We start from the raw sequence: 16,671 nt of genomic DNA on the forward strand, positions 1-16,671 counted from the left end.
AGAGTGTCAGACTGGGAGCCAGGAGATCCGGGTTCTAGTCCCCACTCGGCCACGGAAGCTCACTGGGTGACTTTGGGCCAGTCACAGACTCTCAGCCCAACCCAGCTCACAGGGTTGCTGTTGTGAGGATGAAATGGAGAGGAGGAGGATTATGTACGCCACCTTGGGTTCTTTGCAAGAGGAAAAAAGGCGGGGTATAAAAGTAAATAAATAGGAAGGAAGGAAGGAAGGAAGGAAGGAAGGAAGGAAGGAAGGAACTAGAGGATCGGCTATCCTTGACTTGATCCTAACCAACACAGATGACTTAGTGGCTCAAGTAGCAGTTACAGGAACTCTGGGGGAAAGCGACCATGTTATACTTGAGCTCTTGGTTCTAAGGGAAGCAAAAGCAGAGTGTAGTCAAACACGTACCCTGGATTTTAGGAAAGCTGATTTTAATAAACTCAGAACAATGATCAGTCAGGTCCCATGCAAGCGACGCTAACGAGAAAAGGAGTCCAAGATGGGGGGGAGCTTTTAAAAAAGGAAATTCTCAAGGCACAATCACAAACCATTCCAACAAGAAGAAAAGGTGGAAGACAACAGAAGAAGCCAATGTGGCTTCACGAAAAGCTTAGAGATGACTGGAAAACAAAAAAAGGACACATATAGGAAGTGGAAGGAAGGCCAAGCAACAAAGGAAGAGTACAGGCAGGGTAGCACAGAATTGCAGGGATGGCGTCAGGAAGGCTAAAGCTGAGAATGAGCTGAGGTTAGCGAGGGAGGCTAAAAGCAACAAAAAGGCTTTCTTCAGCTATGTGCACAGTAAAAGGCAGAGGAAAGAAATGGTGGTTCAGCTAATAAATAAGGATGGCAAAATGATAATCGATGACAAAGAAAAGGCAGAGGTGCTGCACTCCTACTTTGGCTCAGTCTTCTCCCAAAAGAGGGTCTATGACCCCCCTGGCAAAGGCCAAGTACAGGCTGAAGGGGCAGAACTGCAGCTCGAGATCGATAGGCATATGGTCAAGGAACACCTCATTACTTTGAATGAGTTCAAATCTGATGACTGGAGGAGGGCGAATGTTGTCCCTATCTTCAAAAAGGGTAAAAAGGAGGAACCTGGGAACTACAGACCAGTCAGTCTGACATCAATCCCTGGGGAAATTCTGGAGCAGATTATAAAGCAATCCATCTGTAAGCACCTTGAAAACAATGCAGTGATTACTTGAATCCAAGATGGATTTGTCAAGAACAAATCCTGCTAGACGAATCTGATCTCATTTTTTTATTAGGTCACCTCCCTTGTGGACTGTGGGAATGCTGTGAAATCCCTCGACTTCAGCAAAGCTTTCGACAAAGTGCCCCATGATCTCTTGATGAGCAAACTAGCTCAAAGTGGGCTAGATGAAAAAACAATGCGGTGGATCCACAGTTGGCTACAGAATCGGACTCAAACAGTGCTTATCAATGGGATCTTCTCAAACTGGGGAGAGGTAATGAGCGGGATACCGCAGGGCTCAGTCCTGTGCCCAGTGCTCTTTCACATTTTATTAATGACTTGGAGGAGGATGTGCAGGGAATGCTGATCAAATTTGCAGATGACACAAAACTGGGCGGGATACCTAGACAGAAGCTATGGAAGACAGAAACAAAATTCAAAGTGATCTGGATAGACTGGAGCGCTGGGCAGAAAACAACAGAATGACATTTCATAGGGATAAATGCCAAGTTCTGCACCTAGGAAAAAGAAACCAAATGCACAGTTACAAGGTCGGGAATACGTGGCTCAACAACACTACAAGCGAGAAGGATCTTGGAATTGTTGTCGATCACAAGCTGAATATGAGCCAGCAATGTGATGCGGCTGCAAAAAAGGCAAATGCTATTTCGGGTTGCATTCATAGATGCATAGCTTCCAAATCCCGGGAAATACTAGTTCCCCTCTACTCAGCACTGGTTAGACCTCATCTGGAGTACTGTGTCCAGTTCTGGGCACCACACTTTCAGAAGAATGCAGACAAACTGGAGAGGGTTCAGAGGAGGTCAACAAAGATGATCAGGGGACTGGAAACAAAGCTCTATGAGGAGAGACTGAAAGAACTGGGCCTGTTTAGCCTTGAGAAGAGAAGACTGAGGGGAGACATGAGAGTGCTCTTCAAGTCCTTGAAAGGTCGTTACAGAGAGGAAGGCCAGGATCTCTTCTCAATGATGCCAGAATGCAGGACACGGAAGAATGGGCTCAAGTGACAGGAAGCCAGATTCCGGCTGAACATCAGGAAAAGCTTCCTGACTATTAGAGCAATACGACAATGGGACCAATGACCTAGGAAGGTGGCGGGCTCTCCCACACTGGAGGCATTCAAGACAAGGCCATCTGTCAGGGATGCTCTGACTTGGATTCCTTCACTGAGCAGGGGGTTGGACTCGATGGCCTTGTAAGCCCCTTCCAACCCTTGTTGTTGTTCAGTCGTTCAGTCGTGTCCGACTCTTCGTGACCCATTGGACCATAGCACGCCAGGCCTTCCTGTCCTGCGCTCTCTCCCGGAGCGTGCTCAAGTTCATATTCATTGCATTGGTGATGCTATCTAGCCATCTCATCCTCTGCCGTCCCCTTCTCCTTTTGCCTTCAGTCTTTCCCAGCATCAGGGTCTTTTCCAGAGAGTTTTCTCTTCGCATTAGGTGGCCAAAATATTGGAGCTTCAGCTTCAGTATCTGTCCTTCCAATGAGCACTCAGAGTTGATTTCCTTTAGGATGGACTGATTTGACCTCCTTGCAGTCCAGGGGACTCGTAAGAGTCTTCTCCAGCACCACAGTTCGAAAGCATCAATTCTTCGGCGCTCAGCCTTCCTTATAGTCCAGCTCTCACAGCCATACATTACTACTGGGAAAACCATAGCTTTGATTAGACGGACCTTTGTCGGCAAGGTGATGTCTCTGCTTCTTACTATGCTGTCCAGGTTTGCCATAACTTTCCTCCCAAGGAGCAAGCGTCTTTTAATTTCATGGCTACAGTCACCGTCTGCGGTGATCTTGGAGCCCAAGAAAGTAAAATCTGTCACTGCTTCCATTTCTTGCCCTTCTATATGCCAGGAAGTGACAGGGCCAGATGCCATGATCTTCGTTTTGTTAATGTTGAGTTTCAAACCAGCTTTTGCACTCTCCTTTCATCCTCAACAAGAGGCTCTTGAGATCCTCTTCGCTTTCTGCCATTAGGGTGGTATCGTCTGCATATCGGAGGTTGTTGATAATTCTCCCAGCAATCTTAATTCCGACCTCTGATTTATCCAACCCGGCATTTCTCATGATGTACTCTGCATATAAGTTAAATAAGCAGGGTGACAATATGCAGCCTTGTCGTACTCCTTTCCCAATTTTGAGCCAATCGGTTGTTCCATGTCTGGTTCTTACTGTTGCTTCTTGACCCTCGTACAGGTTTCTCAGGAGACAGGTAAGGTGGTCTGGTACTCCCATCACTTTAAGAATTTGCCACAGTTTGTTGTGATGCACACAATCAAAGGCTTTAGCGTAGTCAATGAAGCAGAAATAGATGTTTTTCTGGAATTCTCTTGCTTTCTCCATGATGCAGCGAATGTTGGCGATTTGATCTCTAGTTCCTCTGCCTCTTCGAAACGCAGCTTGTACTTCCGGTAGTTCTCGGTTCGCATACTGCTGAAGCCTAGCTTGTAGGATTTTGAGCATCACCTTGCTGGCGTGTGAAATGAGCGCAATTGTGCGGTAGTTTGAACACTCTTTGGCGTTGCCCGTCTTTGGAATTGGAATGTAAACTGACCTTTTCCAGTCTTGCGGCCATTGTTGAGTGTTCCAAATTTGTTGGCATATTGAATGCAGCACTTTAACAGCATCATCTTTTAGGATTTTAAATAGCTCAGCTAGAATACTGTCATATCCGCTAGCTTTGTTGTTACTAATGCTTCCTAAGGCCCACTTGACTTCACTCTCGAGGATGTCCGGCTCAAGTTCAGTGACCGCACTATCATGGCTATCAGGGACTTTAAGATCTTTCCTGTATAGTTCTTCTGTGTATTCTTGCCACCTCTTCTTGATCTCATCTGCTTCTGTTAGGTCCCTGCCTTCTTTGTCCTTTATCATGCCCGTCTTTGCACAAAACGTTCCCTTGAGATCTCCAATTTTCTAGAAGAGATCTCTAGTCTTTCCCATTCTGTTGTTTTCCTCGATTTCTTTGCATTGTTCATTTAAGAAGGCCTTCTTGTTTCTCCTTGCTATTCTCTGGAACTCTGCATTCAGTTGGATATATCTTCCCCTTTCTCCCTTGCTTTTCGCTTCCCTTCTTTCCTCAGCTACTTGTAAAGCCTCCTCAGACAGCCACTTGGCTTTCTTGCATTTCTTTTTCTTTGGGATGGATTTCGTTGCAGCTTCCTGAACAATGTTACAGACCTCCGTCCATAGTTCCTCAGGCACTCTGTCTATCAGGTCTAATCCCTGAAATCTATTCCTCACCTCCACTGTTTATTCATAAGGGATATGATTGAGGTCATACCTGAATGGTTTAGTGGCTTTCCCTACGTTCTTCAATTAAAGCCGAAATTTTGCAACAAGCAGCTCATGATCTGAGCCACAGTCAGCTCCAGGTCTTGTTTTTACTGACTGTATGGAGCTTCTCCATCTTTGGCTGCAAAGGACATAATCAATCTGATTTCGATATTGACCATCTGGTGATGTCCATGTGTAGAGTCGTCTCTTGTGCTGTTGGAAAAGAGTGTTTGCTATGATCAGCATGTTCGCTTGGCAAAACTTTATTAGCTTTTGTCCTGCTTCATTTTGTACACCAAGGCCATGCTTGCCTGTTATCCCGGTGATTTCTTGACTTCCTACTTTAGCATTCCAATCCCTTATGATGAAGAGGACATCTCTTTTTGGTGTTAGTTCTAGAAGGTGTTGTAGGTCTTCATAGAACCGATCAACCTCAGCTTCTTCGGCATCAGTGGTTGGGGCATAGACTTGAATTACTGTGATGTTGAATGGTTTGCCTTGGATTCGTACTGAGATCATTGTATCATTTTTAAGATTGTACCCCAGTACTGCTTTTCCCACCCTTTTGTTGACTATGAGTGCTCCTCCATTTCTTCTAAGGGATTCTTGCCCACAATAGTAGATATGATGGTCACCTGAATTAAATTCGCCCATACCTATCCATTTTAGTTCGCTGATTCCCAAGATGTCGATGTTCAATCTTGCCATCTCATGTTTGACCACCTCCAGCTTACCTTGATTCATCGATCTGACATTCCAGGTTCCTAAACAATATTGTTCTTTACGGCATCGGATTTTCTTTTCACCACCAGACACATCCACAGCTGAGTGTCCTTTCGGCTTTGGCCCAGCCGCTTCACTCTTTCTGGTGCTACTTGGAAATTCCCTCCGCTCTTCCCCAGTAGTATATTGGACACCTTCCGACCTGAGGGGCTCATCTTCCGGTGTCATATCTTTTAGCCTTGTGATACGTTCCATGGGGTTTTCTTGGCAAGAATACTGGAGTGGGTTGCCATTTCCTTCTCCAGTGGACCACATTTTGTCAGAACTCTCTGCCATGACCTGTCCATCTTGGGTGGCCCTGCACGGCATAGCTTATGGCTTCACTGAGTTACGCAAGCCCCTTCGCCACAACAAGGCAGTGATCCATGAAGGGGCATGGTTTACGTCCAACCCTACTATTCTATGAAGCTGGACAGCCATCTGTCAGGGATGCTTTGACTTGGACTCCTGCATTGAGCCGGGGGTTGGACTTGATGGTCTTATAGGCCCCGTCCAGCTCTACTATTCTGTGATTCTTTTTGCCACACCGGAGAATGCGGTCCGCCCGATTGTTTGCAGCAGAGTCAGTCAAGGCCAGTGATTGACAGGTGATACTTTTATGTTTCAATGGACAGGGGCATGGTTTTACCTTTTTTTTAACCTTTCCATTGATAACCGGAGTCCTGGCGAAGATTGCAGTGGACCACACCAAGTGTATCCTCATCGCACCATGGTGGCCACGTCAGCCTTGGTTCACCCTGTTACTTCAAATGGCAAGGGGCCGGTATCAACAGCTTCCACCGCACCCATACGCTCTTACCAGGGAGAAGGGCCAGATCAGACACTCAGGTGTATTAACTCTCCATATGACAGCATGGAGGATTGGGTGAGAGACACCAGTGTGGCTTCAGCTGAAGTTCAACGAGTCCTCGATGCTGCACATAAACCTTCTATGCAGAGGTCCTATGCTAGGAAATGGACTGCTTTTTCTGATTTTGCTCAGAAGCAAGGTTTTTACCCATGTCAGTGTTCTCTACACCAAACTCTCCAGTTTCTGTTATCCCTTTTCAAGAAAGGACTTAAATTGTCATCTGTTAGGGTCTACCTGCCTGCTCTTTCTACTGTTCACCCTCCAGGTGAGGGTTTCAAGTGTTCTCACATCCAACAGCAAAAAGATGTGTAAAAGGGAGAAGGAGCCGAGCACCACCAGTCTCTTCTGTGGTACCAAGCTGGAGCTTTTCTGTGGTGCTTAAGGCACTTTCATCCAAGCCTTTTGAACCGGTGGCGACTACAGAACTATGCCTCCTCTTGTGGAAGGTTGCATTTCTGGTGGCCGTTACATCTGCGTGCCATGCTAGTGAGCTCTGTGCACTCAGAGCAGAGCAACCGTATTTTACCTTTCACCGAGATAAAGCGGTGCTCAGGCTTGACCCTGCCTTTTTACTTAAAGTTGTGTCTGAGTTTAATTTAAATCAGGACATTGTTTTACCTGCTTTATTTGCTTCTCCTTCTACACCTCTGGAATCGACTCTGCGTACATTAGATGTCCAATGTGCTCTGGCCTTTTTATAAGTCTAGGACTGAATAGTTTTGATGGTCACCCTGGCTCCTTGTATGTTACGGTGGCAAGAGTAAAGGTCAGCCCCTCTTGACTCAGTGCTTCGCTTCCTGAGTCATAAAAACCATCAAGCTGTCATATGAGGTGGCTGGAGCTGGAACTGTCTGCCCGGTCTCAGCTCATTCTACTCATGCAGTAGCGATATCGGTCACATTCAACGGAGGGATTGCCATCCCTGAACTCTGCCATGCTGCAACTTGGTCAACACCGTCTACTTTTCTGGAGGGCTATAGCCTGGATGTCAGGGCTAGAGCTGACTGTGCTTTGATCATGTTAGCCTCTCATCTGTGTTGTACCTGGATACCAACCCACCCCCATGTAAGTTAGCTTTCTAGTTGCCCATAGATGCATAGAGACCACAATGCTACCTGTAACTGTAGTTCTTCAAGTGGTCATCTAGGCATTCACACAACCTGCCTGCTATCCCCTCTTCGGTGTCATACTTGAGTTTGATGTTTGGTATCAAAGGTATTTTGGTAAAAAAATTAACAAAATAAAAATTCTCTTGATTACAAGGCCACACTGTCAGTCTCACAGAACGGAGGGAATAAGCGGGAACCTGCTAAGGTCATGCACACTGGGATAGTGGGGGAAGAGTTCTTGCCAAAATTCCGCAGCTATAGAAGTTTCCCAAATGGAGGCTCCGTGCAAGTGCAGAGCCCATATGTGTGAATGCATAAATGACCACTCAAAGGACTACAGTTACAGGTAGTAATCTGTCTTTAGATGTGGTTCCAGCACTCAAGGCAGTGTCCAATAACAAAGAACTTGGAGTAAGGCTTGAGAAGGTTATTAAGTCTGGTGTGGGGGGATGATATGAAGCGGGCGGGGGGACCTTTTTTGGGCTGAATGGCCACCCGAGGAACCTTCCATGGATCACATGCCAGCAAGTGGTGTGGCCACTTCACTCTCTTACACATGACCTTTCCCAGCCCCCCCCCCCCCACACACACGCATTTCAGCTGATTATTTATTTATTTATTTATTTATTTCATTTCTATACCGCCCAATAGCCGAAGCTCTCTTCGGAGATCCATGCAGATGAGCAGTGAAGAGGGGTGGTATTTCTCAGCTCCCTTTCTCAGCATTCAGCAAGATGAAGCTTTCATCTCTGAACAAGAGCTGATTGGAAATAAGAGCTTTTCCCTGTTGTGTGGTGAGAGAGGCTCCCTACCTGGGGAAGAAGCTGGTTGACTGGAGGTTTCCCATGCCAGATATCAAGAGATGTGTAGGACCCATGCTGTGCTGTGTTTTACAGGGAAGCACTTTGAATTGTACCCAGAAGCATTTTGGCAGCCAGGGCTGTTGAAACAAAATTGGTGGAATGTTTGGAGCACCTTGCATCCACAGGAGATGTGCAGCAGTGGTTGCATGGGCTGATGCTTCCCGCTTGTCTTTAAGGGCAGCCCCATGTCAAACACGTGACAGTAGTCTAGCCTTATGGTTCTGGAAACATGAATTAGCCTTCAAGATCTTCTCTGCAGCTGGATACGGAAATGTCTTCAAAAAACTTTTCATGGTCAACACATTATGTCAAGATCTAACATTTCTCCCTTTCCATTAATCTCACTCCCCAATGACTTAAAATGAAGAATGAATTGGGGAGAGAGATTGTTGGGAAACTTGAAGTCTTCAGCCTGTAGCAGTAATGGAAATTAACCACACCTTATTACGTTTGCTTCTTTTACATAATCATCTTTCTGACGTTTGTCTGGAATGCCTCCAAAGAAGCCTCTTCCTCCCCCCTCCCCCTGCCACTGTCTGACTGACTGACTGACTGCACCAGGCATGCCCAAGCCCTTCCAAGGCTTCCTTCGCAGCCATCAGGGCTACAGTCACGTTTTGGCCTAAAAAATGAAAAGCGACTCTCTTCCTCTCTGTCCGGTGTGCTCAGTACAAAGGTCTGTGCTTACTTGCATGGACTCATGCAGCAAAGGCTTCCTGCTGCTCTCCATAAGTTCACTGGATGGCCCTGAGGATGGTGTCTATGTGTGTGGAGACACGTCAGGCTGCCCTTGACCTTGCAGGGCAAGGAGCCCCCTTCTGCCCTGTTGTTTGGGGCTGGTTGCTGCTTCGACGCTCCTGTGGCTCTTGCTGGGCAGTGTGAGGAGATGTGGGTCTCTCCCCGCTAACCATGGCTCTCGCCCTCTTGCAGCTGCTCCCTGCTGTGCTGCGTGCCATGAAGAGCCGGGTGGCACGGCACTGCCTGACGCAGGAGTTGAACCTCCACGTGCAGCAAAACAGAGCCATGCTGGACCACCAGCAGTTCGACTTCATTGTCCGCATGATGAACTGCTGTTTACAGGTTTGGGGCCAGGGACTGGGGTGGGAATGGCCTCTCCGGGCTCTCTGGGAGTCCTTTGGGGAGGCCCACAGCAAAGCTTTGTCTTCCTCGCTGACACCGCCTTACCCACCCTCAGGACTGCAGTGCCACAGATGAGCACGGGGTCGCAGCAGCACTTTTGCCACTGGTCACCGCATTCTGCCGTGTAAGTCGCCTGTGAGCACCGGGCTTGGGAGTTGGGTGTCTGAGGGAAATTTTCCAGGCTCGGCTTGGGCTGTGGGGTCCAGTGAGGAGCCAGGCTAGCCCCAGATGGGAGGAAGCAGAGCTGCGATGGCGGGCCCAAGTCCAGAATTAGAAATGAACAGCGGGGGCTTCCTTCCTCTTTTGCCATCCCCAGAAACTCAGCCCTGGCATCACCCAGTTTGCCTACAGCTGTGTACAGGAGCACCTGGTGTGGACCAACCTCCAGTTCTGGGAAGCCATGTTCTACTGTGATGTGCAGAACCACATCCGGGCCCTCTACCTGGAGGGCAATGAGGAGAACCACGTCGAGAAGGTAAAGCAAGGCAGGCACCAGGCAGAGCCACAAGAAGGAAGGAACTCAGCTCGGCTGCCTGGGAGCGAGGGAGCGTGCACGGTGGTGGGGGCCGGCCCCACAGCTCAATGGCTTTACCCACAGAAGGCTGATCCTCTTCTCCGGCCCACCAGGTGGGTGAGGAGGCACCACCGGAGGAGGAGGAGTCAGCCCTAGAGATTGCGGCCGGGCAGTGTCGCCTCTGGCCCACCATGAGCCGTGAGAAGCAGCAGGAGCTGATCCAGAAGGAGGAGAGCACTGTCTTCAGCCAAGCAATTCACTATGCCAGCCGCATGAGCTATCTCCTGCTGCCCCTGGACACCAGCAAGAACCGGCTCCTGCGGGGCTCAGGCCTTGGAGATGTGGAGAGTGTCAGCAATAGTTTCATCACAAACAGGTAGCGGGGCTGGGGCTGGGCCATGGAGGATGCAGAGGTGTCTGTTCCTTGGCTGTCTGTGGGGCAGCCGCTGCCTGCCTACCTGGGGGAGAAGAGGGCCCCTGGCCACACGGCCCAGCAGCAGCAGCAGCCACGGGGTGGGGTGGGGTGGTCCAGGCCCAAGGTCAGCTCCAGCCTCTCTCCTCTTTGCCAGTATTGCCGGCAGTGTGGCTGACAGCTATGACACTGAGAGTGGCTTTGAGGATGCTGAAAGCTCCGATGTGGCCAACTACGTGGTACGGTTCATCAACCGCTTTGTGGACAAGGTCTGCACAGAGAGCGGTGTCACCAATGAACACCTCAAGGGGTTGCATGTCATGATCCCAGGTAGGTGCCTCTCCTCCCCTGCATCACAGTGTGGAGGGGGGCAGCTCTTTGGAGGGTGTGTTGCCCAGAGGGTGACCTCCCCCTCCTCTCCCCAGACATTGTCCAGATGCACATTGAGACCCTGGACGCTGTGCACAGGGAGAGCAAGAGGCTCCCTCCGATACAGAAGGTGAGCGCCGCCCCCCCCGCAGGAGCAGACATTGGTCATCTCCAGGGCTGGGCGCACTGGAGCCAGAGGGGTGGATGCTGGGGCGGGCTGCCTCTTTCCCGGGCCTAAGGCCGCCAGAGCAGCCGCCCTGGGGTAAGGGGAGCCCCGGGTGTCTCGGGGCTGGACGTACATGGCCTTCTACTCCAGAAAGGTGCTGTCACTGTTGTTCCTTGCAGCCCAAGCTACTCCGACCCAGCTTGCTCATGGGGGAGGAAAGCGTGATGGATGGCCTGCGTGTGTACCTCATGCCTGATGGCAGGGAAGAAGCAGCAGGTGGGAATGTTGGCGGACCCCCTCTGCTTCCTGCTGAAGGGGCTGTCTTCCTCACCACCTATCGCATCATCTTCAAGGGCACTCCGACAGACCCGTTAGGTAAGCGCACAGCCTTTGGGGAGGGGAGTGCAGAGAACCTGTGCAGGGGCTGGAGCAGCTTCCCGGAGAGGAAAGGCTGCAATATTGGGGGCTTTTTAACTTGGCAAAAAGAGAGGGGGGTATAACACGGTGCAAAGTGTGGGGAAAGTGGGTAATACTAGAACTGAGTGGGGTCATCCGATGAAGCTGAGTGGGGGAGGTTCAAAGCAGGCAAAAGGAAGGGCCTCTGCACGCAACTGAGGGCATGGCCACATCCGCCAAGGACGAGAAGTGGCAGCACGCCCCGATGGCTCCACGCCACCTCCAGCACCGGAGGCCTCTGGGGCACAGCAGCAGGGTTGGTGCAGGTGGCGTTTTGCCTTCGTGTCCTGCTTGAGGGCTTCCCTTTGGGGCGTCTGGCCACTCTTCTCCAGAGCAGGCCCTTGCCTGAGGGTCTCTTTGCAGAGTTCCCTTTCCAGCACGAAGTTGTCTGGCACTGCTGTGCATTGGCTGTGATGCTGTCACTGCCTGGCCTATAGCCAGTGGGTCCTCTTTCTTTCTCCATCTCCCTCCAGTTGGTGAGCAAGTGGTGGTCCGTTCCTTTCCTGTCGCTTCCCTGACCAAAGAGGAGAAGATCACAGTCCAGGCGCAAGTAGATCAGTTCATCCAGGAGGGTTGTGCTCAGCTCCAGCTCCGCTCCTGTACATTCCAGGTGAGGCTTGGCTGGGTGGCAAAGCAGGCTGCTGTCCAGTGGGTGAGGGGGTGTCCTGTTCATGGTTCCTCCCGAGAGGACAGCCTGTTCGTGCCATGGCGTGCTTGGAGGGCAGACGCTCTCTGCGGAGGGGGGTGCAGTTGGCCAGCTGGCTGCCAGGTTCTCCCTTGGGCATCTGGCACAGGACCTGAGTGTGGCTTGCCCTGCCCCACAGCTGCTGCGCATTGCCTTTGACGAGGAGGTGGCCTCCGAGAGCGCGGAGACCTTCCGGAAGCATCTCAGCAAGTTGCGCTACCCCCAGCACGTCTCCGGCACCTTTGCTTTCACAGCGGGCCAGTCAGGCAAGCCTGCCCTGCAGCCCAAGGCCAAGGAGAAGAGCCCGTCACTCAGGTGTGGACAGAGTGCTCCCCTGGGCAGAGGCGGCAGTGCTGGTGATGGGGTGGCCCATCAGAGCTCCTGTGGTGAAGCAAGACCTCATTTGCCTTCCATGTGCCTCCTGGGCGGCCGCATCTGGGGTCCAAATGGCCTCCGCATCAGGTGGCTCCAGCCATAAGCTGTGAGGGGCCTCTGCTCGGAGTGGGCGGGGGGTGGTTCAGCCCATCCTGGCCCCTTCATGGGCGGAGCGGGCAGCATCCTGAGTGCTGGAATCTTAACTCCCCCTTCCCCCATTGGTTGTGTGTTTTGTATGACCAGCTCCGGCAGGGGATGGATATATTCCAAGGCGGTGGGCATCATTTCCTCGGGGCACCTTGGCCTCTCAGCCATGTCAGGAGGCAGGGACCGTGGAGGTGGCACATGGCTCAGGCTGTGGGCTGCATTCCTCTGGGGGCTTTTCCCTTGCTGCAGGCCACTGCCAGGGTGTCTGCCTTCCCCACCCACCCAGGGAGCTGGCTACCCAGTCCTCCCCAGCCCCTGCTGGGCCCCTCTGGCCATGATGCTCTCCTCATAAGGGGGGCAGGGGTGTCAAGGTTGTTCCCCCCACCCCACCGTTGCCCTCCCCAGTTGGAGTGAGCTGTTGGGGCTGTGGGTTGCATGCTGACCAAGGGCCCTAGCTGAGCAGCTTATTTCCGCTGCAGCTAGCTGTTGCCCCGTCTCCCGGGGTCAGGCAGGCATCTGAGATGGGCGGCTGGCTGGGCGGTCTTTCAGTCGCCGCCACTGCATCCATTGCAGGCGCCCCGCTGACCATTGCCCTGACCTTCCCTGCCCTCCTCAGACGCTGGCTTGGAAGTTGTCGTCTCCTCCGCACTGCTCCACTGCTGCTGGCTCTCTGTCACCTGGGCCTGGCCGCAGCATTCCTGGTGTCGGGGGTGGGTTGGGTCGTGCCGGCTCTTGGGGGTGGGGGTCTTGGTAATACTTGCTTCATTTACAGTACATAAGCACAACACAGTGGAGGCAAATCCATGCCTTTAAGCAGATTGTGTAGCAACTAATCCCTGCACTAGGTCCTTCAAGAAACCATTGCATCCAAGAAAGCTGCAGCTGCAGCCAATTCACAGCCCCCTCTTCTCCATTTCCTTTTTCCTCAGTTCAGACCATTTCCCTGCCCCTCCCCTTAGCTCTAAAGGGTGTCACCTTCCCAAATGCTGATGGATATTATATTTCCTGCTATCAAGAAATATTTATATTATTTAATAAAACCATGGTGATAGACTCAGCTCACAGTACTCAGCTCACACCTTCCTAATTAGGCAATTCTTTAAAAAGGTTTGCACCATTTATTTTGGAGGGAGACCCTGAGCAGGTAAGCAGTTATGTCAACCACTCCTAATGTGTTTCAAGGTCTGTGCTTTCCTCTGCAGATAAACCACTGTTCACAGTGGAATAAAGCCACAAACCTGGGAATTAAGCTGCAGACAGCTTTGCCTCCCATGCTGAGCACAAGCATTCCTTTTGTCCCATTGTCACCTTTGGATAAACAGATTTCTCAGGTTTCTGAAAGAATACTAAAACCTGCAAAACCTATTCACCAGAAGCAACAGTGGGACAAATGTGCACACTCTGAACAGAAACTCCTCTTTTTTTGTACTGGTTCATTATATTGAAGGCCCCCTTTGCTTGTGCTTTTGCTCTTCACCTGGCTGTGGTGCTAGTGGGCTGGTCAGGTCCTTCTTCTGTCCACAGATGGAGGATTTCTAGTGCCCTCTCTCCAAGCCTGAGATTGAACTGACTTGCTAGTGCCCTCCTCCTCTGCTTTAGGACCATCTCCAAGAACCTGGTGAAGAACGCCAAGAAGACGATAGGCCGCCAGTATGTGACACGCAGGAAGTACACCCCCCCTCCCTGGGAGCACCGTGGCAGCCAGCAGCACTTCCCAGAGGACAATGTAGACGAGATCTCGGGTATGGCCGCCTGTCCGTCTGGCTGCATGGGCCTGTTGTGCAGCTGTGCCTGGAGGCTGGGTGGGGCATGCTCTTGCCTGTGGCAGAGCTAACGTGGGGCCTGGAGGTGGGGCCTGGGGGACCCTTCCGGTGCCGTGTCCAACTCTACCTTGTCTTCTGCAGCGTCTGAAGAAGTGGACAGAAGCACTTTGACCCCGTCCACCACCATCCGTCCCTCGGACAAGACGACCATGAGCCACCTGGTGGAGCGGGCCTGTTGCCGGGATTACCAGCGCCTGGGGCTGGGCACGCTGAGCAACAGCCTGACCCGCTCCAAGAACGAGCCCTTCCGCATCTCCACCGTCAACCGGATGTATGCTATCTGCAGGAGGTGAGTGTAGCGCAGGGCCAAGAGCCCCCCCTCGCTTTCAGGCGGGACCCTGTTCCTTGTGGGAGGGGCACGTTGTGCACTGCGGGCACCCGGGAGGAGGAGGATGTGTGAGCTGGAAAGCTGGATTGGGCTGGCGGAGCCCATCTCAAGCCAGACACGCCGGGGAAGCGGGATGGCAGCGGCTGTCCTGGTCGGGGGGGGGGGGGGGGGAGACTGCATTTCAGGGCAAAACGTTAATACTGCATGCATTAAATGTTTAAATAATATTAAATGCTATTAATAAAATAGTTTTAAATGCTAAATTTCCCCCAAGAAGACATCTGACTGGCTGCTCCTTCTTTGGATGGTCTGAGCCAGGAGGCAAATGACGCAGGGTGTGACTGCCTGCGCTTGGCATTCCTTAGCCAAAACACTGGGCAGCAGGAGCAGGGAGCCTCAGATAGCCGCCTGCACATTTTCCTGGTATCCCTGTACATAAAGGTTCAAGAGACTTATTTAAAAACAGGCAGCTGAAAATTCAAGGGATTTCTGGGAATGGGAGACACCTCTGCCCCACTACTCCCTGCAGCTGTAGCTGTCAACATCCAGATACCCCGTCAGTCTGAACCAAGAGGTGATCCTTCTGCACACTGTAGCTGTGTAATTCAGTCCCAGGTTTGGATGCCGAGAGACTCCTGCTGCCCTCGGCTGGCGTGCCTGCTGCACTCTCTCTTTTGGCAGAGATGGCCTGGACGCTACAGCCCATGCCTGGGAACATCCCGCTTGGATTCCTGGAAGACCTTGTATGTCAGGCAGCCTTTGGAGAGTATCTGGGCACTTTGGCTGGATGGATCCTTGCCTAGCACTTGCTGAAAGGAACCAGTCTGCTGGCATTCCAAGGTCTTCCATGGCATCTGAGGGGATCTGGAGGGCTGCTTGTTCCTTGTACCTCTTCTCTGATCCAGGGCCATGATCCAGGGCTTAGATAGCCAGGCCTTCTCTGTGGTGGCACCTTCCTTAGAGACACTCACATGGCACTCTTCACTGTGCTCTCCTTTTAGGAGCTGAGGAAATCAGCTTCTGAGTGACATCACAATCAGTACTGTGTTGCTGCTGCTGGTCTTCTGGGTTCTGTTTGCGTTGTATAGTAGTAGATTGCACTTTCATGTGGATTGTTTCATTATTTTATCTTGGATTGTCAGCCACGTTGGGGTGGAAGGTGGGCATGCAAATGTTTTACATGAATTAATAATGCAGTGACCTTGCTTTCTGTAGGGAAAATGTTGCAATCAAGGCAGCTTCTGGACAGGAGCGTCTTTGTGCCTCCTGGGAGAAGGCCCAGGCTTCTGGCCATGTGCACTGGAGGATTTCCCTGGGTGGTCTGTCTGTTCATGTGCACGTGGGTGGGTGTGTCTCCCACTCTCGTTCCCTGTGCGCGTGCTCCGTGGATGCAGCCTCTGCTTGGCTTCCCCACAGCTACCCAGGGCTGCTCATCGTCCCGCAGAGCATCCAAGACAACACCATTCAGCGGATTTCGCGCTGCTACCGCCAGAACCGCTTCCCCGTTGTCTGCTGGCGGAACGCGCGCACCAAGGCGGTCCTGCTGCGCTCGGGCGGCCTGCACGGGAAGGGCGTGGTGGGCCTCTTCAAGTCTCAGAACGCTCCCGCCACTGGAGGTAGGACTGGCCTGCCCCGCCCCCCGCCCCCCGCCCCCGCCCCCGCACAGCCCTGAGCATGCCCCCTGCGCCTCTCCTTGCAGGCGCCTCCCAAGCAGACTCCACCAGCTTGGAGCAAGAGAAGTACCTGCAGGCGGTCGTCAACTCCATGCCCCACCACGCGGACGCCAGCGGCCGTAACACCCTCAGCAGCTTTACCTCCGCCCACATGAGCAGCTCAGGTGAGGGGCTCCGAGGGCGAGTTGCTGTGCAAGCCTGGGGGGAGGGCCTAGGTGTCACTAGCCAGATCCCTCCGGGGCAGAGGCAGGACGTCAGCCAGGGCGCCGGCCTGAGGAGCAGGAGGGGTGCTGCCACCAGGTGAGCCACGCGCCCTTCACAGCAGTTGCAGCTCCCCCCCCCATCCTTGCTAGCAGAGCTGCACAGATCCGCATTGCCGTTTGCTCGACATATCTCCACCTTCATTCATTGTCCATCTGATGAGTCATTCTGGAGGACAGGACCCAGTCCCCGGGGATGATGGGAATTGTCCTCTCCAGCTGA

General features: G+C 52.0%; 1 protein-coding gene across 17 annotated transcripts in view; it reads left to right on the forward strand.

Annotated features, from left to right (window-relative positions):
* Positions 1-16,671, forward strand: part of SBF1 (SET binding factor 1) — a 115,397-nt gene that overhangs the window by 85,581 nt on the left and 13,145 nt on the right. For all 17 annotated transcript variants that reach the window (XM_084808740.1, XM_084808741.1, XM_084808744.1 and 14 more), the window contains 13 exons: positions 9,031-9,180; positions 9,296-9,364; positions 9,557-9,715; positions 9,868-10,130; positions 10,324-10,496; positions 10,592-10,665; positions 10,881-11,076; positions 11,631-11,767; positions 11,982-12,157; positions 13,964-14,106; positions 14,269-14,476; positions 15,932-16,131; positions 16,215-16,352. In XM_084808740.1, the coding sequence (XP_084664866.1) occupies positions 9,031-9,180; positions 9,296-9,364; positions 9,557-9,715; positions 9,868-10,130; positions 10,324-10,496; positions 10,592-10,665; positions 10,881-11,076; positions 11,631-11,767; positions 11,982-12,157; positions 13,964-14,106; positions 14,269-14,476; positions 15,932-16,131; positions 16,215-16,352 (2,086 nt within the window). The remainder of the gene's footprint in view (positions 1-9,030; positions 9,181-9,295; positions 9,365-9,556; positions 9,716-9,867; positions 10,131-10,323; positions 10,497-10,591; positions 10,666-10,880; positions 11,077-11,630; positions 11,768-11,981; positions 12,158-13,963; positions 14,107-14,268; positions 14,477-15,931; positions 16,132-16,214; positions 16,353-16,671) is intronic.

Source organism: Heloderma suspectum, chromosome 7 (assembly GCF_057233095.1).
Source record: "Heloderma suspectum isolate Gila_16-S chromosome 7, 16-S_ref, whole genome shotgun sequence".
Classification (NCBI taxonomy): Eukaryota; Metazoa; Chordata; class Lepidosauria; order Squamata; family Helodermatidae; genus Heloderma; species Heloderma suspectum.